Here is a 27851-nt window from a genome sequence, read left to right on the forward strand (position 1 = left end):
CTAGAAAAATGCTGTTATAGATTTACTTGGGAACTACGCGTGCGAGCCTGAAAATAAAAGAACGGGCGGTTATATTCAATATATTCTTAAATTAATGCAATATAGGGCCCCCACACCACTGAGAAAATGTGATAATACAAGTGCTGAATGACTTTTGGGCAGCATGTAATGTCTGTCAGAGCTGCACACTGTTGCTTTGTGCACATGAATATAGTCACCTGCGTTTCACTGGGAAAGGTCTGAAGCTCTGTGGTATAGTGATTAGTGTGATTAGCTGCCACCCCTGGAAGCCTGGGTTCGATTCCCGGCTCTGGCATGAAATTTGAAAAGGGGTACGAGGGCTGGAACGGGGCTCAGCCTCGGAAGGCCAATTGAGGAGAGAGGGTTCGATTCCCACCTCTGCCGTCCTCGAAGTGGTTTTCCGTTGTATCCCACTTCTCCAGGCAATTGCCGGGATGGTACTTAACTTAAGGTCACGGCCTCTTGCTTGTGTCTTCAGCATAGCAGGTGAGACCGCTTGGGCGAGGTACTGGTTGTATCCCGCGACTCCAGGAGGTTGCCGGACATTTGCGGTCACTGCAGCAGAGGGTGGGTCTCATTAGTTTAATCTCGGGGTATCCCCGCTAACCTACCTGAGCACCTGCTCGCTCCTTGAAGATCAACATTTTTCTCTCGCGGGCATTATTTAGAGATTGATACCTTCAGCCACAAACACCATTCTATACCGAAACTTCCTGGTGTGAGTACTGTATTTACTATTGTGTGCTGTAATGGAGTTGACAGTTACTAATCAGGCAAATCGTTGTGCATTTTACAAACGTTATATACCGGGTGAGTTGGCCGTGCGGTTAGGAGCGCGCAGCTGTGAGCTTGCATCCGGGAGATAGTGGATTCAAATCCCACTGTCGGCAGCCCTGAAGATGATTTTGTGTGGTTTCCCATTTTCACACTAAGCAAATGGTGGGGCTGTACCTTAATTAAGGCCATGGCCGCTTCCTTCCCATTTCTAGGCCTTTCCTGTCACATCGTCGCCATAAGACCTCTCTGTGTCGGTGCGACGTAAAGCAAAATAGTAAAAAAAAAGTTTTATGTACAGAAAGTATAGGGCGAGTCAACCTGGTATCGTCACCTGGGTGTGTCTGAAGGAGATGAACAAGTGTAAAGGACGGCTGACGACAAGAGGCGAAGAAATGCTTCATCAGCGTGGACCACCTGAAGAAGCGGCCTTCACGGTGAAAAAGTAGGTTTAAGATGGAAAGAAGAGAGCAAGAGAAGAAATGACTCCACTATCACAGATTTACGTGCAGGAGTTGGGTGATCTGCGTAACAGGGGCTACGACTTTGTCACTGACATGTCAGCTCACGAAACTTTAGAAAGAACAATACGTCGGCAACGAAATCATGCGCGCGGACTTCAAGAAGAGCCAAAAAGAAGTGATCAGATAATGGCAGCCCGTGGAGAAAGTCTTAGGTATTATGCGCAATTATTTTATGGATGACACGTTCGAGAGTTGCAGCAAACAGTTCGCCCAGACATACACCATTCACGCAGAGCTTGGAGGCCGGAGTGATGAAAACAACTTTTATCCAGCCGTCTTTGCGTTCCTGCCTAACAAAAAGAAAGAAAACCGGGCGAGTTGGCCGTGCGCGTAGAGGCGCGCGGCTGTGAGCTTGCATCCGGGAGATAGTAGGTTCGAATCCCACTATCGGCAGCCCTGAAAATGGTTTTCCGTGGTTTCCCATTTTCACACCAGGCAAATGCTGGGGCTGTACCTTAATTAAGGCCACGGCCGCTTCCTTCCAACTCCTAGGCCTTTCCTATCCCATCGCCGTCATAAGACCTATCTGTGTCGGTGCGACGTAAAGCCCCTAGCAAAAAAAAAAAAGAAAGAAACTTATATTAGTTTCTTTCACCTTATCTTGGAAGCGGTTCCCCCCAATGGAATCCTAAGGAAATCACTATTGACTTCGAAGCAGCTACGATATCAGCCCTACGAGAAGTATTTCCGTCAGCAGAGTTAAGTGGCTGTTTTTTCACTTGAAGCAGAGTCTGTGGCACCGCCGTCTCAATCCTATATACTGCTTGCTCTATGCTATGCGGTTAACGTGCTTCTCAGCGTGAGCTCTTAGTGTCACGAACCTCCGCTAGGGCCGCCAGCTAACGCACCCAACTTATCTTCGTACCCACGTTCCAGTGCGTTTGCGTCGAGCATTTATGTGTGTGTCCCTGGTTGTAAAATGATTAATTGTTGTGTTCTTCTCTGTATATGAAAGCAGGAAATCCAAATTCTCCAGGTGTGAGGATTCCTATTATCCACCCAAGTAAACAACTTTGGGAAAATTGGCTTAACGCTATATCAAGGCAAGGACAAACCAAGGGTAATCAATGGATTCCATCCGATTATTCCCGTGTTTGAAGCCTGAATTTTAGAGATGGAGGCAAAAGAAGAAGCTAAAATAAAAATATATTGAAGCCAGAGAGCGTGCCTAGTCGGTCTTCGAATTATTCCCATTACCTTCAAACCAGAAAAATAGCTCCACGAAAGGCCAGACAGCGTCAAGATATTTCTTCGGAAGAAATCTGTGATGAAACTTGCTCTTCAACCGCAGGAAATACATTGGATGACGAGTATGAAATTCATTTGAACAACGATGTATCAATCGAAGTCAATATTCCAACGAGTAAGAATGACAGTAGATATCAGATATTAGAGGCTATGATCAATAATTCTGAGACTGCGATAACAGCTGATGACTAACCATAATGAAGTTAAAAAACTACAGAGACAATTCGAAGACAACCCAGAAATTGATCGTTTGAATAAAGTAAAGGAAGCAGCCAAATATAACGACCATTTTAAAAAATCAAATCCAAAATTTTTGCAAGCCAAAATCCGGGCAGTCAGAACAAATCACGCGCTACTATGTGGCGTGGGGAATAGTATCCCAAACGGTTATGAATATGGCAGAACTCCTGGTCTAGTGTCAGCTCCGTCACGAAGTACTCTGGACAGGTAGCGTAAATGGAAAATGTTGATTGTATTTGTTGGGATTTCCCAAGGAAAGACTTTTTTTTTTTTTTGCTAGGGGCTTTACGTCGCACCGACACAGATAGGTCTTATGGCGACGATGGGATGGGAAAGGCCTAGGAGTTGGAAGGAAGCGGCCGTGGCCTTAATTAAGGTACAGCCCCAGCATTTGCCTGGTGTGAAAATGGGAAACCACGGAAAACCATTTTCAGGGCTGCCGATAGTGGGATTCGAACCTACTATCTCCCGGATGCAAGCTCACAGCCGCGCGCCTCTACGCGCACGGCCAACTCGCCCGGTAAGGAAAGACTTAGAACAGAATGTAAAACTCTCAGACCAACTGACAGGAGTGTAACAGTGATCGCTGATTAAATGGCCAATTAGGTACGGCTCCTCTAGAACCGAACCAGTGACAAGTTTGCTTGTGTGGTCAATGTTGAAAGTGTATGCGGCACAGATATTGTAAAATCTCGCGCTTTCGCGAATAAGCTGTTGTGTTTTCTTGTAATCCTACTTTCAGAGAAGTTATCTAGTCCTGCTGCCTACTTCCTCGTTAAAGGCTTAGAAGTCTCCGATCTATCCCTTGTAGTTCAGAAATGATTACTGTAATGCCTTTTGGAAAAACAATCTAGATTTTGTGCATTTCTATTCACCAGCAGATAAAATACTTACAATGGCTGAATGATTATTTCATCAAGTACGTTAAAATAATTCGGTTGGAATCAAAACGTGAAAAACTGAAGTGTCTGACTAATGAGACGGCAGATGCTGTCTCGCTAACTGTGAAATCTATAGTGGAATGTGTGTCTTATATGTTACAAAATCGGTTATTTTATGTTCTCGCTAGATGATTTTCTGGAGACGCAATAGATCTATTTAGTTGAGTGAGATTGGGTGGTGGATCTAATGACATGACGAACGCACGCACTGCATTATGTGCTATAAAATGTATCCTGAAAACTGGTCATAAACAAAGGGTCAGCGAAATAGTGATAGAATTTTTTTTGCGCCCACTACTGGTAAATAACAGTAAGAAAAGTACGGAAAAAGTGCTCCGTTATTCGTGTCGAGAAAATTCTGAAATTGGTATGTACCATGCAGCATGGGATGATCCCAATATAATATCTACTGTATTATTTTACGTTTCTATATCTTAATCAAGCTCAAATGTCGAATATTAGTTTCTGTATGTGCATTATCCTCTCAATTAGTAACATGTTAACGATTATTTTTCATTTTATATTGATGTTATTACGGACCAACTCTCATCTAACCAACATGTTCTCTGGATGCGGTAAGTGCTGCCATCTGCAATGTCGCTGTAAACGCAATTCTCGTGGCACAGAGCAGACAGTATATAGAGATTGAGACGGCGGTGGTCTGTGGAGAATAGTACAGGAACTTGGCCGGACGAGCAAATGCAAGGAAAACGAAGATATACGTCCCCACATCCGAATGTGCACAACTCTGGTATTTTTGAAGCCAGATGACGTCAGTGAGGGATAGTTGGTGATTCATTCTCACGCTCCTTCTACAGAAAATCTTACTGGATTCTTCCACTATTTTGTACACGTATGGCTTGAAAACAGCGAGATACCAATCACTATGTGGATCTGGTACAAAGAGCAACATCGAACAACAAATGCTGTAGCGGGATGGCATCACAAGATCAACTCTTTAGTTGGAAATCCACATCCTCGATTCGACGATTTGGTGGTTTGTTTAAAGAAGGAAACAGAAGCCACGAACTGCATGTACCTGAAACCGGAGCTCAATCTTGAAGGTAAAAGGAGAAAGACGAAATATGTTAAGAAAGATGACAGGATTGAAAGAACTCTTAAGAAATATGAAGAAACTCGCGACATCAGGTCCTGCTTAAAGCAATTTCTTACACAGAAAATCTTGCGTAATCTTCTTGCTGCTTCAGGTATACCTAATGTAAATAGGTATGTACAAAGGAACAAAATTATAACGACGCTTACCTAAAGCCGACAAAAATAATTGACGAAGCTTAGTTACAGCTGATTTTAAATACGCCAAAATGATTTTAATACAATCATTATGCCAGTCCAAATCCTTGATAAAATGTGATACTAATCAGCATTTTAAAACATATAATTTACTGTCGACCAAATTATTGTATGTACTAGAGTTTGGAGGTTTTGACCCCCTGTGGATGGAGGACACAGACGAAGAATACATCCACGGTACCCCCTACCTGTCGTAAGAGGTGACTAAATGGGTCCTCGGGGGCTCGCAACTTGGAAGCGTGGGATAGCAGGATCGAACTTGCCAAGTTGGGGCCAGAAGACCAGCGCCTCAACCGTGCCACTGAATCCAGCATTTCTAATTCTTTCCCATCCCATTTTCCCCGAAAAATATGTTAGTGACGTTAGACTACCATAAATAACAAATTAATTAATTAATTTTAATTAATTAACGATGGATTAAATTTTGTTTCTCTAAAATGAAAGACTGGTGCGGAATAAAACAGTGTCTTTTGCCCTGACTCACCTTTAAATATTCCACGATAAGTAAATAGGAAACTTATTTTTTTGAATTAGCCTCTGATGTTTGTATATAAAAGTACACTTTGTGTTCTATTACAGTTTAAATATCAAATATATCAGCTTGTATATCTGCGGGAATGTTTATATCGTGGTAGCCACGGGACCTTTTCGTGATGATGGTGATTACTGTTTTTATGAGAAAGTAGAACGGTGCCACCATCCTCCCTTAAACATACATACAAACATACATACATACATACATACATACATACATACATACATTATCATTATAGACTGTTATGCCTTTCAGCGTTCAGTCTGCAAGCCTCTGTGAATTTACTAAACGTCGCCACAATCCTCGATTTGCAACTAGTGTTGTGGCCTCATTTAGTTCTATACCTCTTATCTTTAAATCGTTAGAAACCGAGTATAACCATCGTCGTCTTGGTCTCCCTCTACTTCTCTTACCCTCCATAACAGAGTCCATTATTCTCCTAGGTAACCTATCCTCCTCCATTCGCCTCACATGACCCCACCACCGAAGCCGGTTTATGCGTACAGCTTCATCCATCGAGTTCATTCCTAAATTAGCCTTTATCTCCTCATTCCGAGTACCCTTCTGCCATTGTTCCCACCTGTTTGTACCAACAATCATTCTTGCTACTTTCATGTCTGTTAATTCTAACTTATGAATAAGATATCCTGAGTCCACCCAGCTTTCGCTCCCGTAAAACAAAGTTGGTCTGAAAACAGACCGATGTAAAGATAGTTTCGTCTGGGAGCTGACTTCCTTCTTACAGAATACTGTTGATCGCAACTGCGAGCTCACTGCATTAGCTTTACGACACCTTGATTCAATCTCACTTACTATATTACCATCCTGGGAGAACACACAACCTAAATACTTGAAATTATCGACCTCTTCTAGCTTTGTATCACCAATCTGACATTCAATTCTGTTGAATATCTTACCTACTGACATCAATTCAGTCTTCGAGAGGCTAATTGTCATACCATACTCATTGCACCTATTTCCAAGTTCCAAGATATTAGACTGCAGGCTTTCGGCACAATCTGCCATTAAGACCAAGTAGTTCAGCATAGGCCAAACTGCTTACTACATTTCCACCTAACTGAATCCCTCCCTGCCATTTTATACCCTTCAGCAGATGATCCATGTAAACTACGAACAGCAAAGGTGAAAGATTACAGCCTTGTCTAACGCCTGTAAGTACCCTGAACCAAGAACTTATTATAACATCAATTCTCATTGAAGCCCAATTGTCAACATAAATGCCTTTGATTGATTTTAATAATCTACCTTTAATTCCATAGTCCCCCAGTATGGCGAACATCTTTTCCCTCGGTATCCTGTCATATGCTTTCTCCAGATCTACGAAACATAAACACAACTGCCTATTCCTCTCGTAGCATTTTTCAATTAGCTGGCGCATACTGAAAATCTGATCCTGACAGCCTCTCTGTGGTCTGAAACCACACTGGTTTTCATCCAGCTTCCCCTCAACGACTGATCGCACCCTCCCTACCAAGATGCCAGTGAATACTTTGCCTGGTATACTAACCAATGAGATACCTCGATAGTTGTTGCAATCCTTCCTGTTCCCTTGCTTATAGATAGGTGCAATTACTGCTTTTGTCCAATCTGAAGGTACCTTACCAACATTCCACGCTAATTTTACTACTCTATGAAGTCATTTCATCCATGCCTTCCCACTATACTTCACCATTTCAGGTCTAATTTCATCTATTCCTGCTGCCTTATGACAATGGAGTTTATTTATTATCCTTTCCACTTCCTCAAGCATAATTTCACCAACATCATTTTCCTCCTCCCCATGAGCTTGTCTGTTTGCACACCACCATGATGATATCCTTTTACATTGAGAAGATGTTCAAAATATTATGAGTTCACCTGAATTACTCAAAACACTGTTCATTTCCTTTTTCCCTCCCTTCCTAAGATTCTTTATTACTGTCCGGAAAGGTTTCCCTGCTGCTTGACCTAGCCTTTCCAGGTTATTACCAAAATCTTCCCAAGATTTATTTTTGGATTCAACAACTATTATTTTGTTTCGCTCTGTTTCTTTCATCTACGTACCAATCCCTGTCTGCCTCGGCCCTTGTTTGGAGCCATTTCTGATAAGCCTTCTTTTTACGTTTACAGGCTGCTTTCACTTCATCATTCCACCAAGATGTTCGCCTTTTCCCATCTTTACACACAGTTGTTCCTAGGCATTCCCTTGCTGTTTCTACTACAGCATCCCTGTATGCCACCCATTCACTTTCTATATCCTGAACCTGCTTACTGTCTACTGTTCGAAACTTCTCACTAATCATATCCACGTACTTCTGTCTAATTTCCTCGTCCTGGAGATTTTCTACCCTTATTCGTTTGCAGACAGATTTCACTTTCTCTACCCTAGGCCTAGAGATACTTAGTTCACTACAGATCAGTTAGTGGTCTGTATCATTGAAAAATCCGCGATAAACTCGTACATTCCTAACAGATTTCCTGAATTCAAAGTCTGTTAAGATATAGTCTATTATGAATCTGGTACCCCTAGCCTCCCATGTGTAGCGGTGAATAGCCTTATGCTTGAAGAATGTATTTGTAACAGCTAAACCCATACTAGCACAGAAGTCCAGCAAACGCTTCCCATTCCCATTAGCTTCCATATCTTCCCCACATTTACCAATCACCCTTTCGTATCGTTCAGTTCTATTCCCAACACTCGCATTGAAATCGCCCATTAGCACTATTCTATCCTTGCTGTTGACCCTGACCACGATGCCACTCAATGCTTCATAAAACTTGTCAACTTCATCCTCATCTGCACCCTCACAATGTGAATACACGGACACAATTCTTGTCCTAATTCCTCCCACTGATAAATCTACCCACATCATTCGCTCATTTACGTGCCTAACAGAAACTATGTTGCGTGCAATGGTATTCCTGATAAAGAGCCCTACCCCAGACTCTGCCCTTCCCTTTCTAACACCCGTCAAGTACACTTTATAATCTCCTATCTCTTCCTCATTATCTCCCCTTACCCGAATATCACTTACTCCTAGCACATCCAGATGCATCATCTTTGCTGACTCAGCCAGTTCTACCTTCTTTCTTCCATAAGCCCCATTAATATTGATAGCTCCCCATCGAATTCCATTTCGTTCGCCAAGTTGTTTCCAAGGAGTCCCTCGCCTGTCAAATGGGAGTGGGACTCCATTACTCCCATAGGTCCGAGGCTTGCTTAAAGTGTTCTGAGCTCGGTAAATTCATGAAGCAGGATGCTGCCCTACTTGCACATAGTCCAAGTGAGGATCTCTCCTCTAACGGGTTATGGACCACCGGTGAATTGTATAGTCCTAGCCGCCTGAGCACAAGGAGGGCCACGACTCAGAATATGTCCGAGATGCCCACTCCCATTCCATAGCAACTGGTATCCCGACTCTCAGGACCACTTACTAGGCCACTCAGCTGTTGCCCATGGTTCACGAACTAGGACGTGACTACAGTAACCCACAAACATGAACCACCTGAAAAGAAATGCATTTAAAAATATATTTAGTATAAAGAGAACATGTTTCCAAAATTTCATGCCTGAAATAAAATCATTAATGGGCTCTCACTAAAATCTGAGGTCTTGCATGAGCTACACCCCCTGTTATGTAAAATGTTATTTCCTATATTCATTTTTCAGAGCTGGTATGTAGCAGATTCGAGATGACTGCTACATTCATTTATTTGATCCGTGCAATAGAAGTCAGTGGCGGTTTGTTGGCACCAAGTCATCAACATCATCATCGTCATCATGTGTCTATGCAGCCATTCTTTCGCGTCCTCAGCTCCTCATTTCATTTCATAATAAGAACCATAATGGAGACTCTGTGGCAAGTCTTGAAGGAATTTTCCCCTTGGTCGTCCTCGGTCTTTCTTCACTGCAATTTTTCCTTCCAGCAGATTGATAAGAAAGGTATTGTGTTGCAAGATGTGGCCAGTGAATTTAGCTCTTCTTTTTATTATCAACATCAGCTCACTCTTCCCTTGAATTTCTTCTATAACATTTTTGTTTGTTCTCTTTTCAATCCATTTACTCCTTAGCATTCATCTCCAGACCCTTAAAACTAACCAAAACAAGTCGAATAGATCCGACTCTCTTTTAGGGAAAAAGAAGGGAAAAGCCACGAAGGACGTGAAAATGTAAGACTGCCTGGGATTGGCAACATCGTACCAAGGGTCGGAAGAGAACAAGAGTTGACCAAGAGAGGCCGGATAGGAAATAGAATAGAATATATTTATTTATCATCTGCAGAATTGTATGTTACCAAAAACATGGCATGATTTGTTCTTCTCTTTCAGACACACCCAAGTGATGATTTCATGTAGACTTTCTCTATATTGTCAAATCCATTACAGCACGCAACAGTAAATAATTACACCAGGAAGTGTATCAGTCTATAAATAATGACCGCGAGAGAAAAATGTTGATCTGCAAGGAGCGAGCAGGAGATCAGGCAGGTTAGCGGGGATATCCCGAGATTAAACTAATGAGACCCACCCCCTGCTGCAGTGACCGCAAATGTCTGTGACCGCAAATGTCCGGACACCCTCCAGGACACTGTCCTTGAGGCTGTAGAGGTGCGATCCGAGGGAAAAACCAAAACGGATTAAGTAAGAGAAAGAATGTACCATGTTCACTATGCCTTTGGTGGTGGTGGTGGTGATTATTGTTTTAAGAGGAAATACAACTAGGCAACTATCCTCTATATAACACTAATCAGAGGGAAAACATGGAAGGGACACGACACTTCAAAAATGAAGGTATCGACCAAAGGAGGACAAAGGCCACGAAGGGCATGAAAATGAAACACTCCCTAGGCCTCCATGCGTAATACCGTCGGGGTCTGTAAAGAACACGAGTTGACCAAGGGAGGTCGGATAGGATAGATGAAAGTGAGGAGCCTGGCACAAGTAAGTGGAAGCAATGCCAGGACTCAGTTATGGGCCCCGTGGTCGCCATCCCACGCTCCAAAGTTCAGAGTTCCTGGGTTCTCTTTTAGTCGCCTCTTACGGCAGGCAGGGTATACCGTGGGTGTTATTCTACCGCCCCCACCACCCACAGGGGGACCATGGCTTTGGATGTTCTTCTGACAACTCTTAACAAGACGCGCTCTCTTTGTATGGGTCGTTCTCTGCCTTTTTCTCTTTGCATGTGGTCTTGAAACATATTTTTCTATGTTCTGCGTACCGAGCGAGTTGGTGCTGCGGTTAGAGTCTCGTAGAGGTGAGCTTGAATTTCGGGTGATGGTTAGTTCGAATCCCACCGTAGGCAGCCCAGAAAATGATTTTCCGTGGTTTTACATTTGTACCAGGCAAATGCTCGGGCTGTAGCTTAATTAAGGCCACGACCACTACCTTCCCAATCCTAGACTTTTCCCATCGTTACATCGCCGAAAAATATTGATGTGTTAGAGAAAGAAACTTCTGCAAGTTTGCAATGATAACAGCTGTAACACAAGTATATTAACAATTTTTGACGAGTCCTCCTAACAGCAGTATAAACACGCAGCATCGGTTAAAGGAACCCGGACATGAGGTTAGAGACCGATCGTGGAACGTCATAACTTCCACGCCACCGAAAAGTAGGCCAGGCTATACCTTAACGATTCGTTATTCGATACCCTTTCGCACATTCGAGAGCTTGCATATCTCGTTTGGTCAACGTGTTCATGCCAGACGGTTCATTCTTTGTCATTGAGATGCATTGCATTCAAATGCACTCAGTAGGGTTCATAGCTGTTGAAATTTATAGAGAGTAATTAAGGGGCAGCTACTCTACTCCCCTCTACCCAAGATACGGCAGAATCAGTATAGTAAATACACTCAAGTATCTGGAGGAAAGAGAGGCAAACGAAAACAGTGCTCACCAAATGGAAATGACTTATCAACTGAGAAGACATCTATAATAATAAAAGGAAGTGTCTGTCTGTCTGTCTGTCTGTCTGTCTGTCTGTGTGTCTGTGCGCGATGCCCAGCAAAATCTACTGCACGCAGAGATCTGAAATTTTGAACATAGGTAGATGGAAGGGGGTCCGAATGCACCTCGAAGCCAGAATTTTCATTTTCACTTTCGTTGATGAGTTATGAACGAAAAACCATCGGGAAACGTGTATTGGGATATGACAATCCAGCGTGCTGTCACCAGGATTATATGCATAGAGCACGGCCGACTGGATCCCTCGCTGCGCTCCTAGCTAGAGCGGTGGTGCATAGAGTCACTGTCGCTACATAAAGTAGGTAGAGAACACGATATTAAAGGAGCCATTTTACGTCTATGGCGTAGGAAGCCTTTCTTTTGTCTTATATGGTATGAGGGCATATGACCCTGTCGGATGGGGACGTAAAGTCTTGAGCTATTCGAGAGTGAAGCTGTCAACGTCATCAAGAAGCAACTTTTACAAGAATTACCCGATGTTCTACAAAGTTACAAGTCTATCGACTACACGGCAGAGCTTTTGAAAGACTTGGAGTCACCTGGAGTACCCTCCAACATCTTAGAGCGGACGATTGCGGCACCGATTATCCTTCTTAAGAATAAGAATCCTGCCCTCTGCAATGAACACGACTCTGAAACTGATGGTGATGACTAGGGCTCGGATGTTTAGGAAAAGTCATATTTTTTCTTTGTCTCTATTTTCTTTCCTGATTGGATTTTGGTGCAAATCAAGTGATTATCGTCACAATTAACTGACTTTTATTTGTCATATAAATACATTAGCTGTGCAAAATCATCGTCAACTTTCCGAATGAGAACTAATATTCACAAAACAACTTTTCCGTATCAAATCTGTAGTTAATTCAAGTGGAATACTCTGCCTCTTCTATCAGGATTGCACAGGAATTGTTTTTCAACAGTTTGTCAAATTCTGACATATATCAAGTCGAACTTTGGAATGATATCAATTGAAATTACTTGTTTAGAAGCTGCTAGCTTAGAAATAGATTCGTGCAAGTATTGAAATTGTGAGAAGTATTGAACTTTCAGCACAACAATCACATGGAATAGTTGGCATCAGTGTAAAACGGACTTCAAAATGTGCTTAAGCGAAGTGACGGTTTTCGCTGTGTGTGCAAGATGTTGTTAGAGGAAAAGATTCCACTACATTTCAAGATGAGTGCATACTCGACAGCAGTGATTTAATATTATTTAAATATGCACCAATAACGCCTTGTGACATAAAAAGGAACTTCTCTTCTTACAAGAATGTGTTAAGTGATAATCGGAGGTCTTTCGCGCCTGATGCTTTGAAGATTAATCTTGTCATACATACACTTCATACCACCCGCGGAGAACAATGAAAAAGTTATGTGAGTTTGCACTATTTGCCCTGTCGCCTTACCATAATGTATCGAAAGGTATCTACTTAATTCGTTTCGTGGTACTCAATTTAAACTGTAACGCATTTGAGTATTATTAATGAAATGTGGGCTTAGACGTTCCAAAATATTTAAAAAATAGATTTATTTCTAGTTTTCACGTATTTCAAACCACCAAACATGTTTTGACTTTTAAAATGTTGTGTGATCTGATAACCTTAGCGAACTTAGTACTTTATAGGTATGTAATCACAAATGTGAATAACTGCTAAACATGTATATTCAGAAAATTAATATGAAAGTAAGAATAAAGAATTTACTTACAAATATGTATCAAAGGAATTGCCGTTTCGATGTTTAACTTATTTGAAAATGGCCATTATTAGATTAATCATTTTAGATTAACCACTTTCGGGTCATATTTTGTAATTTTTACGTCATATTTCATCACTTTTCAGTCATATTTTGTCACTTTTGAGGTCATATTTCTTTGCTTATTTAGGCTAATTTTAGGTCTTAAACATCCGAGCCCTAGTGATGACTAATATTATCGAAGCCATTCTCATGAGTGGGCATGCCGCGGGCGAAGTAATATTCATTCCTCGGATTCGAATATTTTTTTCGGATATACAGTTTAAGTTCAGATGTCTGCAGTTTGTTTCAGTTTCGCTATGAAAATCAACAAGGCACAAGAACAATGTCTAGTTCTAGGACTCCATCTTCGAAAAAGCTCCTTCTCCCATTGCCAACTGTACGTGGTTTGTTCAAGAGTTGGAAAGGTAAACGCACTATATACAGTATCTTAGCTCCATTTGGAAGACAGTAATATAGTTCGACCGGAATCCCTATAAGGAAAAAATAGTTTTTTTTATTATATAAAACAGTTGAATTAATAAACGCGGGCAAATCCGCGGGTACATGATAGTTTACAATAAAAACAAAAAGTCCAACACTACAGCACTGTCGTAATACCTTTATGCAGCGGCATGTTAGGACTTAAACAAAAAACGAGAAACTGACGAATTAGAGAAAAAGAAAAGGGAGATACAGTAATTTACTTGGACTAACAAAAGCAAAGAGTACTTGGATGAAAAGGAATGACTTCAGGGAAAGAATAGTGTGAATGAATCCGGAAAAATCTGACTGAAAATTATTTGACCATGTTGATAAGATTTCCAAAACACAAATACGCTGAAGGAAAAAGAGGTTTTAGTAGAAATGAAGATTCGAAAGCAGAAATTATGATGGTGACATAATGGAGACTCTATGACGTGTAGCACAATACTTGAGCGAGAGTGGCCATTCCAAGGGCACCCAAAGGACTAATGACGTCAATGGAACAAGGTATTCGCACTGTCATCTCGGCGCCCGAAGGCGTCTGAGCTACGAGATGACGTCAAATACATTTCGCTAAACGCAGCCAGAGGCTCTGGCGTGGTATGGGGATAGGGAACAAGCTTTCTAAAAATGTTGACAATATAAATATTTCGTCGTAATTTATTGTTCTTCCTGGCCTTTTCCCGATTTCCTGGAGTCAACACTTAAAATGAATTTAGCTCCATTTTACAGCCGGAAGCCAACTCTGTGTACAGGAACATTTGTGTGCGATGTGTTGAATAGCCTCCGAGCTGGACGAGTTAATGAGAGCTGAAATCGAACTCGGGGCACTGTGAGCCAAAGGCCATGTCAGATCCCATTTCGATTCAATTATTATACGTTGCAGCGGCTGGTGCTCGGTCACCTTGAAGGATATGGGCTCGATACCCCGTCAGGAAGACGAATAATTTAAGAAACGAGAGTTTCACTTGCGGAGTGGCACACTAAAGTTTATGCCAAAAATTAGTAGAGGGGGGCAAAAAGCTAACCACTCTACCTCATCAGGTGCCGAGGTTACGGATAGTGGACCAGTGCTGCAAACCGTAGGGAATTTCTGAAATGTGCCTGTGTTCACTAAAATGTGGGCAGCACTGTTTAATTCATAGTTAATTATTAATGTTTCTAAAGAAGGACAACGCGACTTACCAAATTACTGACCAGCATTTGGCTCTTATAACCAGCAAACGTGAACTTTTTAAACTATTGCTCCACGTTATTGTCTTCGTAATACATCAATGTCCTGTGGGTACAATTCTGTTTATTATTATTATTATTATTATTATTATTATTATTATTATTATTATTATTATTATTATTATTATTACTCACATACATTCTTCACTTACGGACTTTTGGGGCACTGTAGAGGCATTTCGAGTTGTTGATAGACACACTGTAAAAATGAGCCACCGAGCTCGATAGCTGCAGTCGCTTAAGTGCGGCCAGTATCCAGTATTCGGAAGATAGGTGGTTCGAACCCCACTGTCGGCAGCCCTGAAGATGGTTTTCCGTGGTTTCCCATTTTCACACCGGGCAAATGCTGGGGCTGTACCTTAATTAAGGCCACGGCCCCTTCCTTCCCACTCCTAGCCCTTTCCTGTCCCATCGTCGCCATAAGACGGTGCGACGTAACGCAACTAGCAAAAAAAAATGAGTTGGCATCACTGTAGTGGTTGCCTTTACCTTCCATGTCTTTAAGGACCTCATGACATGCATGGACATGACTTCGCTTCGATTTCTGATTTAATAATGATACTACTACTACTACTACTACTACTACTACTACTAATAATAATAATAATAATAATAAGTAGAGGATCCATGCCGATCTGAAACATGTGTTATAAATAGGTGTCTTGATATAAAATTATCCCATGCGCTGTGCGGGTACTTTTTTGAACTTTTCATTTTAGGATTTGTATTTTTTCTTTACAATTGGCTTTACGTCACACCGACACAGATATGTCTTATGGCGACGATGGGATAGGAAAGGCGTGGTGTGAAAATAGGAAACATCATCTCCCGAATGCAAGCTGACAGCTACGTGGTCCAAATCGCGCGGCCACTTGCTCGGTTATTACCAACTATTTTGTACCTTTGGCGTTATTTTTGTGTTTAATTTAAAGTTGGTTTGTTTCGTGTGAAACTTTGTTCTTGTGGCAGCCGAGAAGGTTACGTCTCAAAACTCTCGACTCCGGACAGCAGGTGCCTGCGGTGAGGTGCGCACCACGCCTCTCTGGAGGCCAGACACCATTATGTCGAAGGGAAAAAGTAGGACTACATTATACTAGCATTAAGACCACAGCAAAATATTTTAATAATAATACACCTCCATTTCTTTCACTCACGGACCATTATTTTCTCCTCTGGGTTGGAGTGGCAGAATAACATTCACAGTATCCCCTGCCTGTAGTAAGAGATGACTAAAAGGGCCCCAGGGGCTCTTAAATTATTTAGAAAAGGCTAGATAAACAAGTGATAGATACCCTAGTGACTGCTCCAAGTGCGAATCACTGTTGATTGATTGATTGATCGATCGATCGATTGATTGATTGATTGATTGATTGATTGATTGATTGATTGATTGATTGATTGATTGATTGATTGATTGATTGATTGATTGATTGATTGATTGATTGAGAGAGCTCGGTGGGCGACCGCGGAACCCTTAGCTGAGTCGAAGCATTCCTTAGACTCTCTTCTAGCAGACTTCTTGCTTTCATCTCCACCTTTTCCTTCATTGTTATCAACCTTTATTAATTTCTTTTGACCATTTTCACATTTTCTTGGCCGGGAAAATACTGCTGTCACAAAATGTCATCATCATCATCATCATCATCAACATCATCATCAACTCCATCATTAGCGATCTGGACTCTTTTTGAAGTCATTTACGACAGAATTTCAACGGTACCACTAGCGACTTCTCCATATTTTAGATAACTTTCTGACGAATTTTAATTTCTGATTTGATCAATTTGGTGAGCCAAGCAGCATTGCGCTTCATGTAACCGCGTGGGCGCGTGCTGCAATATATTAATCTATGCATTTTAAGTAACATCATCTGAAAGTACAGGACTCGTTCATACGTGTGGAGAATGAGTTCTTATTATTTTCGGAAAACTTTTCAGAGACCGTTCCTCCTACTGACTAACTTGTTGTAAGGGAATGGAGATAGGTAATTTTAATTTCAACCCAACCAACCCGGACCTCTGTTGAGGAAGCCGGGCTCTCTGCCTGTCACAAGTCAGGACCAATGGTGAGTGATAGAGGAGTAAGACCTCTTTAAAAAAACCATGGGTCGCCCGCCCCGGGCGATAGTACGTTGTAAGGGTTACGGTAAAGACCTCAACGGCAGTGAAGGCGGAAATAAAATTTATTGGTAGGGTGGAACTGGCGGAAGGGGCACCTGGCAACTGAGGTTAACAATAGCAACGTACTGCCTTGTAGGAAGAGGAAGGATCCTCAAGGGCTAAGGGAACATCCCCGACAGGCTGTGAACCTGTTGGTTGTGCGCAGGGATGTAAGCAGTCACGTAAATGTCGAGCACATGTAGTCTCAGTGGCGACGACCAAGCAATGGACAAGGCCTGGCCGCTTCGAGAGACGACTGGAGGTCCCCCAGGTCCTTCAAGTAAGTAATTTTAATTTCCCTGTGATGAGTTGATGACAACATTAGAATTACTTTTCATTTGATTATTTCAAAAGCATTCAATTGCCGCAGTCATATTAATGGAATTTCAAATGAATAATCGAAAAACTAATTGAATGGGAAACATATCGAATAAACGACAAACGAAATAGTTGAGTGAGTATTTTGTATTTGATTATCCTATCAAATGGATCTCTAAATGTTGAAACTAAATGAGCGAATTAACAGTCTTAATCTTAAAATAAAGTTCCTTACATAAGTAAATGCCGCCTTCTGGCCGCATAACGGAACTAAACCCCAGTACTACCAAGTGACAATTGCTTTTAACTAGCAGCGGGCAATATACTCGTACCTACACTTTAATTGGTCAGCATGCTGGCCTTCGCTCCAAGGGGTCCAGGGGATCCCGGGTTCTGTTCCCGGTCGGGATATGAACTTTCATGTGTTAATTTCTATGGCTCGGGGACTGGGTCTTTGTGCCGTCTTTAGTATTAGACTTCATTGATTTGAAAAAAGACACATTTCTATTTTTAGTAAGAGTTGATCTATTAACTTTTTTCAATCGAGTATCCACCCGGCACAGTTAAACCGAAAAATGTTTTCATGACATGTCCGAATATTCTACACCATGTAACTGAACGATATTTGAAACTCATTCGATTATTTAAATATCCGGATGGAAGTTACTCGATTATTAAAAGTATTCAATTATCCTATCACTAGTAGGGTGGGCATTTATCCATTCAAAGAAGAACTGGCTCTGCTCGTGAGTTTTGACACTGGCTGTTCTTTCTAATCATCTTCCTAGAATTCGTGAATTTTGAGACTCACGAGTTTTGAGACGACACGGCCGAGATTACCTGCGATGTAACTGATCCGTTCAAATGATAAAAATAAGTTATAACTTTATGTATTTATACGTCACGCAAAAGATATGATGCACACGATTCCAACTATAATTGGAACTGTTACCAATCAGCCTAGAGAACCTCGAAGTTGTGAGTTCAATACTGATCTCGGTCATTTTGGGCATTTTCTTTCTCATCCCTTCTTACCCGCATGCCGATGGAGGCTGAACTTGAAGTGAAAGGACATCCAGAGTCTCACAATTAATTTCAGTGACTCTGAAAACTAGATTCAACACTAATATAGGTCGTTTACGATGAGTTTCACCTAACAACACCCCCCCCCCCCCCACTCCACACGTATGGGCGCTAGGTGTGTCTGAATCCCACGGTATTTCTCTCCAGGTGTCACCGTCTGCGCCGATGTCTTCACGTGAACATATTGCTCCCTAAGGGTACGACATCGCAGGTCGCGATCGCGGTCGATGCCTCGAGATCACTTCCTGGTAACACAAACACACAGTTCATGTCAAAGATGCTCGCTTCCATTCACCATCGCGATTTACCAGGAGGTCTAGCGCGATGACAAGAAAGTCGCTGTAGAACGGGAGGCATCTCCTGATTGGCTTGTCCGGATTGAGATCACGTGATATATCCCCCCGTTCTACTGTGCCCACAGAGCCCGCGTGTGTATTCGTGTGGTAATTATTGTACAGTACTTCAATTTTTGGTTCCACATTGTTGTATATCTATTGGAACGTCTCAAGGGACATTCTCATGCATGAATGGAATCTGTCCGCGTGGTGTTTCAGTTCTTCAAATAAGTTGTGATATTTTCCCAGCGCCTGCCTTCTTTTATTTATAGGATGAGCATTCCACTGGCGGGTTTACCGATTTGAAAGTAGCCACCATCGTGTGCTTATGCACATTGAATCACTATCACTTGAATATGTACTCTATACTTGTAAAAGCTCAGTAGTAGAGGATGAATTACAGTACCTTTAACTGGAACGCGGAGATCTAAACATAACGTCCACTCACTGTAAACACATCTCAGAACACTGAAAGGTAAACCTCCCCGGTATGTTCATCCTCCACCGACCGCGACGTAAAACTCGACCGCGAACGCGAGCTGCGATGCATCTTCGGTATGTTCGTACCCTAACTGTATGCAACGCACTAGGGGAAGCCTTCGCCTGCAATAATTATTGGAGTGATCATTTAACGACTTGATTTTGTGATTACTAAGACTTGACTGAACTTAGGGACCTGTCAATGCCTGATAATTCAGTGGCAGGTCATTCCGGAGAGAAGAAAACAAAGTGGTCCAGTAGAACGGACGAACGAACTGGACAAAGCTGTTTTTAGTAAAATCTTTGAGTATATGGTTAATAATAATAATAATCATCCTCTGATTTAGAGTATTTATAGATTTAGAGTAAAGCTGTACTCACCGAATCTCTTCTGCTCTTGAGGAAGCCTCGGCTGAGAAGGATCTTGAGCTGGTTCATCAGACTTGTTTCCTGAAGAGACTTGTGGACTTTCGGCGCCTTTTCCTCCTCTCTTTTTGCTGAAATGTAATCAAGAAACACGGATTAACAAAGCCCTTATTATTGTGTATACGTAATTGGTTTTTCCACCTAATTAGCATACTTTGACGTTCAGAGGTACCTAATAATAAAGGAGGGTAATAATCATTAGAGTCTAGACAAATCTGTGGTAATTATTTTGCGTAGAACCAAGCTCTCAACCCCTCCGGTTGTCAAAGAGAGAGGACACCTTGTGTTACCGTGTGGGCGGGGTGAGGCTCCAAGGGCTCTTGGTTGGCGATCACGCTTCCCCTAGCTGAGTCCATCCCTCACTTTACTCGACCAACTCTTGTTCTGTCCCAACCTCGACGGTGTTTGATTTGCGAGTCTGTCGGGAGATTGATGCCACTGTCGACAGTTATCGTTCCCATTTTCACACAAGCCAAGTGAAGGCCGCGACCCTTCCCTTTCTTTTCTCGATGCCTTCATTTTTTTATACAAGTTGCTTTGCATCAGAGACAGGTCTTACGGCGACGGTGGGATAGGAAAGGGCTAGGAGTGAGATGGAAGCGGCCGTGGCCTTAATTAGGGTACAGCCCCAGCATTTGCTTGGTGTGTGGAAATGGGATACCACGGAAAACCATCTTCAGGGCTGCCGACAGTGGGCTTCGAACCCACTATCTCCCGGAAGCAAGCTCACAGCTGCGGCCCACTAACCGCACGGCCAACTCGCCCGGTGATGCCTTCATTTTTCGAAGGATCGAACCACTTTAACTTTCTCTATGATTAATCTGAAAACAATAATCACCAGCATTACAAACTTCTTAACGGCCTCTATATGAGCAGTTTCATTTATTAGCCAAGAGGAATTTACTGCCACTTGGTGTACCACTGGAAAATTGTCTTTGTAAGGGTAAACTGTTGGCAGTACAGACTCCGCCCCCACACCCTCTCCGCTATCAATTTAGCTGCATGGTCAGGGGAGTCGACACGCCCATTACGCGTCCAAGAATTGAACGCTGACGGTATTTCTGCACGAATGGCGCTCCGAATCAAAAACTCCTCCCGGCCCTTGATGGCCCGCCTACTCCTCGCAGTACGACAGCCAATGCCGTGCCGAACGACCTGTGTTCGAGCTCACGTCACCTACTCAAGTTCGTTCAGCGGGGACTAGATCTATTCGCTCTGCTACAGGCAATTGACAAACAGACTCCATCTATTCAACCCCTACCATTAGGTTTACCGCCGCCTTGTTTTAAGTTACCTGCAAAGAGAACCCAACCGGGCACTAAACTTACACCTCCAGACAACAAACGTATCCATTTCCTCTACCATTGTCTCGAAACGCTGGTATAATCCGTACTCCATAATTATACCACCCCATCCTTTATTCATTTACTCATTCCTCCATTCATCCATGTACTCGTAACTTATTTCCGCATGAACTGTCAACCATTCATCCATAAAATCAGCTCGTGTATTCATTCATTCATCCATCCATACAGTGATTCAGTCTCTCATTCAAATATCACAAAAATTAAACATTTAAGAAAATATATATATTAAACCTCTACCGATCGGCTTCCAACACAAAATATATACCAGAAAAGTCGCCATTAACATCATAAACGTCTATCCAAGAGACGGACATCATTCACACCACCTTCAACTGCCCGCATCTATTGCCCAGAGAGGAGTACCCCTCCAGTGGCGCGGGAAGTAAGCTACATGGCAGCCAATGCGGCCGAGTGCAATGCTAACATGTTTAGTTGTTGTCCATGAACTGTTTACATAGGCAACTATCGCACGTGTATAGAGAGAAAAAAAAACGTCAAAGCAAGTTGTGGAGCAAAATTTGGTAAAGAAAAGAAGAAATAATTTCGCTCAAACGTTTTGCCTCAGGGAGCAACTACCTGCGTATGCATGGGAGTAATCGTGACACTGTTTGAAACAAAGAAATCTTTTTCACACTACAATTTTCTCTAATGTTCACTATTTAAATTTATTTGCCATATATTTGTAGAACCGTCTGAGATGAACTACCACGCTGGAGCCGCATGGCACGGCGATTTGAGTAACCCACTTCCCCGATGACTTCGTACCGAGATCAGACTCCTGCTTCTTTACAATGAGATACCGTACGTGGCGTAGGCTAGAGAAATTAGTTCGATTTTACAACTTTTCAATTTTTCTTACGCTCGCGGACGAATTATGCTTCCGGCATTACAGACATAAAATTATCAGGAAGAAAAAAACAGTTTTACTAGATACAGTGTCATCGCTACGGAAGTGACTGAGTCATGAGCGATATTACTAACACCATTCCGCGGCGAGAGTGTTCCTCACACGGTCGGTTGGTTAGCAACGTCTGGCTCGGTGAGGAAAGCAAGTGGAAACGACCTCACTCATTTCCCTGAAATGCGTCTTCAGCGACTCCTAGGCTGATGGTATGCGATCATGTAGGTTACCACGAGGACGAGATCCTTGATGAAGGAAAATCCAGAATCTCCACGCATTCCCGGGGAAAGACCCACAAACGATGTGAAGCGACTTACCTCGACATGGTTTGACGTAAGCTGCTGACTTGGGATCGTCGAACCAATCTACACAGCGTCCGTTTTCTGTTCCTCGGACCATGCAGTCTATTTTATCTAAGCCGTAGTCCCCACACGCCAGCTCAATCACTGTAAAGAGAGAAAATTATCCTTCTGTTACTCACATACTAAAATCAATCACTTCACTCAAACTGACACTCTTAATACTCAGGTCTCACCTAACACAGCCATGGGAATCTGAATCTCAAAGATTTGACGTTTTTATTTCAAAACTCCCACCGCAGCCGCCAAGTTACTGGCACTAGCCCCCACTTAGCCGTCTTTCCAGCATTCTAACTACAAATGATAAACAAATTGACAGTTTTACATCGTTCTATTTATTCCCTTGAATGCTCAATTGCACAGTTCTCAGCAATATTACTGAACATTGGTGAATGATGTGTCATTTACAATATCCTTTGGCTTGCCGGCTCATTCCTTCCTCAGATGTACTTTCAGTCTGTTTCGTTCACTTGTCGAGTTTAGCATCTGCTCTTATCCACTTATTAGCCCGCTATTTCCACATTTTTGTGAAGTATAGGAAAGTTCGTCAATTTGCAGTCAGAAATCCTTTACGGTCACATTCTACTTTTTTTTGTGGTTTTTGATAGATCTCATCAAAACACCGCCCAAAGCTACACCGCGCGGTAAGTAACGTCCTGCTCAGTGCCAGCCGATAACGCAAAGGTGTGCTTTAAAAGTGCCAGCCGGTTTTAAGCGAGAAAGATATAATTCCATCTGCTTTTATACTGATGACATTAAAACTTTGCCAGGGTGTGAAAAACATAACCGTGTTTACGACTCTATAATTTTTCCTTTCCGATTTCAAGAATTACTTACTTTAGAATTTCATATTATGCAAGTATAAATTTTGAAATTTGATTCATTTGAGACAACAGAACTAAATGGTTATGGCTAGTTACAAACATATTATACAAGAAACACATAGTATATTCAACTATCTAGAAAATTATCAATACTGGTGTCAAAATTTCAAAAATCTAGGACGTGGGAAAAACGTGGTAAATTATTATTATTATTATTATTATTATTATTATTATTATTGTTATTATTATTATTATTATTATTATTATTATTATTATTATTATTATTATTATTATTATTATTATTATTATTATTGATCCCTCTGTGGGTCAATGGTAGAATGCTATCCTCTAAATACCAACATCACGGGTGGAAATCCGACAGAAGTAGTCGGATTTTTGAAGGGCGGAGAAAAACAAATTCCATTCGGCACGTCAGGAAGGGCATCCGGTCATAAAAATCCACCACGACAGATTTAATTTCACCTCCCGACCCCGTAGAGACACGAGATAAGGGTTGGGCATACAAACATGGCGACATGTAAAATATCTCTAACGACACGTTTGATGTGTATCCATTAAAATGACTTCATTGTCTCGAGGAAACAAACAGCAACGTAAACTCGCGGTATACAGTCGCCAGTGCATGATCACTTGCCAATGGTTACGACAACATAACAACGAAATTGTCCGTGCATAAGGCCCGTTACGTTTCGAGTCGGCAAGTCTCGTGAATCGTTCACAGCGACTCTGGCACTAAAAGAGTTAATTGAGGGCGCTTATACTTAGGCCACTTCTTCTACATTCAGCCTTCTACTTTAAAACAACACCCAAACCGTTTCGAAAACTTGCACTCCAAACATTTCCGAAATGGAACGTGATATTGATGTGTTGTTTTCATGGAAAAGAATTGTAACTAAGGGCTCATCATTCTGGACATCGGAGGAGAATTAACATTTTTTTTTAAGGTTCTTAACGTATGTGTCTTGTTTTGAAGCGTTTCGTGAGAAACATTACATCGATTTCTCACTTGAAAACCCCAAGAGTGGTGGTGATTATTGTTTTAAGTACAACTAGGCAACCGTCCTCTCTTAACATTAATCAGAGGGAAAACATGGAATGAATCCGACACTTCGAAAAATGAAGGTAAAAGCCAACGAGAGACAAAGGGCATGAAGACGAAAGGTCTCGTAGGCCTCTATAGGGACCTAATACTGTCGGGGTCGGAAAAGAATTGGATAGGATAGATGAAAGTTAGGAGCCTCGCACAAGTGGAAGCAATGCCAAGACTCAGCTAAGGTCCCCGTGGTCGCCAGCCCACCCAACTTGAACATGTTTCACATCAAATGATAAGTCAGTAGCCATCTTAAAACACGTACCTGTCCTTGAAAATAATTATGACAAGTCTCGGATGTCAACAAAGCCATCGACATGGGAAGGGGTCAATAACATATTCAGAGCTTGGAACAGATGGACTGAAGATGGTGGTGCGTATTAAGCCAAATAAGCAGCTTATCGCTCAGAAGGAACCCGACATGTCCGATAACATTGTTGGACTGTTTGTTCGACATGGGAAACACAAACTAGCCGGCGCGACGTGATAACAGATTCCAACATCCGCGGCAGTTGAGAATAGACTAGCGCCAGTTCTTTCCTTAAAACAACAATATAATGTGAACTTTTACAGCTTTGTAGGTATCACCACTAATAGGGAACATAGTTTTACGAGAAAACATCACATAAACGTTTGACAATGTGTTTTGACTTATAAGTGTTTTAGTGTCTTTTACCATTCAACACAGAAAATGCTTCTTGCGTAGCAACTTTATTTTCTGAAGCTGAAATTTGGACACCTGGTCTTTAACACACACACGGGGTGTTTGGGACATATGAACAAATAATATTACAGAAGGGAGGTATGAATGTCCGCAGTTACTAAAATATGATATTTTTCAAAAATGTAGCGACTGGTTTGTCCGAGGGAGGAGCTTGATGTCGAGTCGATGTTTGCGAGGTAGATAATAGTTTAGGTTGCCCCTGGGATTATACCACCCGCCGTACCATGTTTCAGGCAGTGTGTATGTAACACGCATCACTTCACTGCATCTTCTAAACCTGCGGGCACTGAATTAGGCGGGTGCACTGTTATCAGATATGCGACAGACGATCCACAGGAATATGACAAAAATAAGATGCAATATTCTGTGTACGACAAAGTGATGAGCGAGAAAACAACGGCTGAAGGCGCGGACTTGCTCGCTAAACAACATGAGCAATTCCTTTTAAAACTGACGCGTAGAACTTTAAAAATAGACCTAAGGTGAAAGTAATTACATTGAGCCGGACTCAGTGGCTCAGACGATTGAGGCGCTGGTCTTCTGACCGCAGCTAGGCAGGTTCGATTTGAAGGTGCTCAAATACGTCAGCCTCGTGTCGGTAGATTTACTGACAGGTAAAAGAAATGCTGTGGGACACAATTGCGCCAGCTCGGCGTCTGTAAAAAACCGTCAAAGTTGTTAGTGGGACGGCATTGTTAATTACATTGAAAGAGGAAGAACTGAAGGATTTTAGAAGAACAATATTGAAGTTTCGGACGGAAATAATCAAAATTTCCATCATGACTTCCCTTACAAGGGAACAGTCTCTCTCGTCTTGGAAGGCGAGGTGACACACTTTTGTCATAGTTACCTTGGAAAGACCGGAGATTAAACTCCATCAGTCTGAAAGGAGGGCAGCAAATATTTCTATAATTTATCAGAAAGTTGCTATGGTTCATGTTGTATTCTTTGCAGCCATTGTGACTCGATTTGGGAATTGGAGAAGTTTTGTCAGAAATCTGAAACATAGGAGAGTGATTTTTTTATTGGATTGGAAGCGCGGCAGAAGCTCGTTTCTTTTTCGTCGTCGCTATTCATATTACTCGGGTAAGTTTCGGACAGCGATCAAAGAGAAAGCTGGGGTCGAGGTCGTGAGCGCGCACGTTCATCTCACTAGATTATTCTCCTCACTTCAGCAGAGCATGAAACAAGGTCGGCTAGCGCTGCCTTAGCTCCCCTACGGCCAAGGTTCTAATCCCAGTTAATCCTCGGTTGACATTTTCACCTGAAAACTCATGTAGCTGAAGGAAGGTTAATGAGCCAGGGTTCTTTAGAGCCGTCCAAAATACAACATTTGGGATAAGCTTCAGGGAGTTCGATTTATTTTAATAATTCTCGAGCCCCTAAAATAAAACCTTTCCGTAATAATAATGATCATAATAATAAACTCAGTGAGTTGGTCGTGCGGTTAGAGTCGCGCAGCTCTGAGCTTCCATTCGGGAGATGGTGGGTTCGAATCCCGCCGTCGGTAGCCCTGAAGATGGTTTTCCGAGGCTTCCCATTTTCACCATCAGAATGCTGGCCGGCAGGGTAGGAGAGGTGATTGCAGTATTCATGTGGAGCGGGAGCATATGGCGCTGTTGATGGTGATTCGTCCTGGGTGCTATTGGACAGGAGTAGGCTGACGTTGGACGTACCGTAGTCGGCTGGGTTGTGGTACATGGGGCACGGCAGCTGGACGTGCTGGAGGTACGGCACCAGCTTGTCTGTGGATCCTTGGTAGAGACACTCTCCCTCGGCCAGCACGTACACCTGGTCGAAGAGCTGGAACAGCGAGGCGCTCGGCTGGTGGATGGTACACACGATGGTTCGACCTTGACGGGCCAGCACCTGCAGGAGCTTCACACACTGAGAACACGATGAGCTGTCTAAACCTCTGCAACAGTAACAGTACATCACATTCACTAGTTACCTTCTTTAGTCAGTATGGAATTTTGTGTTTCTAATCCGTGCCCGCCTCTGTGCTGTAGTGGTTAGTGTGATTAGCTGCCTCCCCCGGAGGCCCGCGTTCGATTCCTGCCTCAGCCATTCTCCAAGTGGTTTTCTGTGGTTTCCCACTTCTCGTCCAGGCAAATACCGGGATGGTACCTGACGTAAGGCCACGACCGGTTCCTTCACTCTTCCTTATCTATCCCTCCGCAAAGTCCCTGTTCAACACAGCAGGTGAGGCTGCGTGGGCGAGGGGCTGGTCCTCCTTCCCAATTGTATCCCCTCGACCCAAATTCTCACGCTCCACGACACTGCCCTTGAGGTGGTAGAGGTGGAATTCCTCGCTGAGTTCGAGGGAGAAACCGACCCTGGAGCGTAAACAGATTAAGAAAGAATATTATCCGTGATGAGACCAAGCTTCATGTACCGAGCGAGCTGGCAACGCGGTTTAGCTTGAGCATGTATTCGTAAGATAACAAAAAACCAAACCACATGGCACTTAACGCCCTTGAAAAGGTCTTGGCCTGCCCAGCAACCGCTGTTCAGCCCAAAGGGCTGCAGATAACGAGGAGTCGTGTCGTCAGCACGACGCATCCTCTCAGCCTTTATTCTGGGCTTTCGAGACCGGGGCCGCCATCTCATCGTCAGATAGCTCCTCAATTCTAATCACGTAGGCTAAGTGGACCTCGAACCAGCCCTCAGGTTGAGAGAAAAATCTCTGACCTGGCCGGGAATCGAACCCGGGCCCTCCGGGCGAGAGGCAAGCAGGCTACCCCTATATCACG

General features: G+C 42.7%; 1 protein-coding gene across 2 annotated transcripts in view; it reads right to left on the bottom strand.

Annotated features, from left to right (window-relative positions):
- The window catches only part of LOC136881226 (ATP-binding cassette sub-family G member 4), a 113027-nt gene that overhangs the window by 20447 nt on the left and 64729 nt on the right, over nucleotides 1-27851 (bottom strand). For both annotated transcript variants that reach the window (XM_067153959.2, XM_067153960.2), the window contains 3 exons: nucleotides 26775-27013; nucleotides 22398-22526; nucleotides 19768-19883 (listed from right to left, as the gene is read on the bottom strand). In XM_067153959.2, the coding sequence (XP_067010060.1) occupies nucleotides 19768-19883; nucleotides 22398-22526; nucleotides 26775-27013 (484 nt within the window). The remainder of the gene's footprint in view (nucleotides 1-19767; nucleotides 19884-22397; nucleotides 22527-26774; nucleotides 27014-27851) is intronic.

The sequence above is a fragment of the Anabrus simplex genome, chromosome 9, assembly GCF_040414725.1.
Source record: "Anabrus simplex isolate iqAnaSimp1 chromosome 9, ASM4041472v1, whole genome shotgun sequence".
Classification (NCBI taxonomy): Eukaryota; Metazoa; Arthropoda; class Insecta; order Orthoptera; family Tettigoniidae; genus Anabrus; species Anabrus simplex.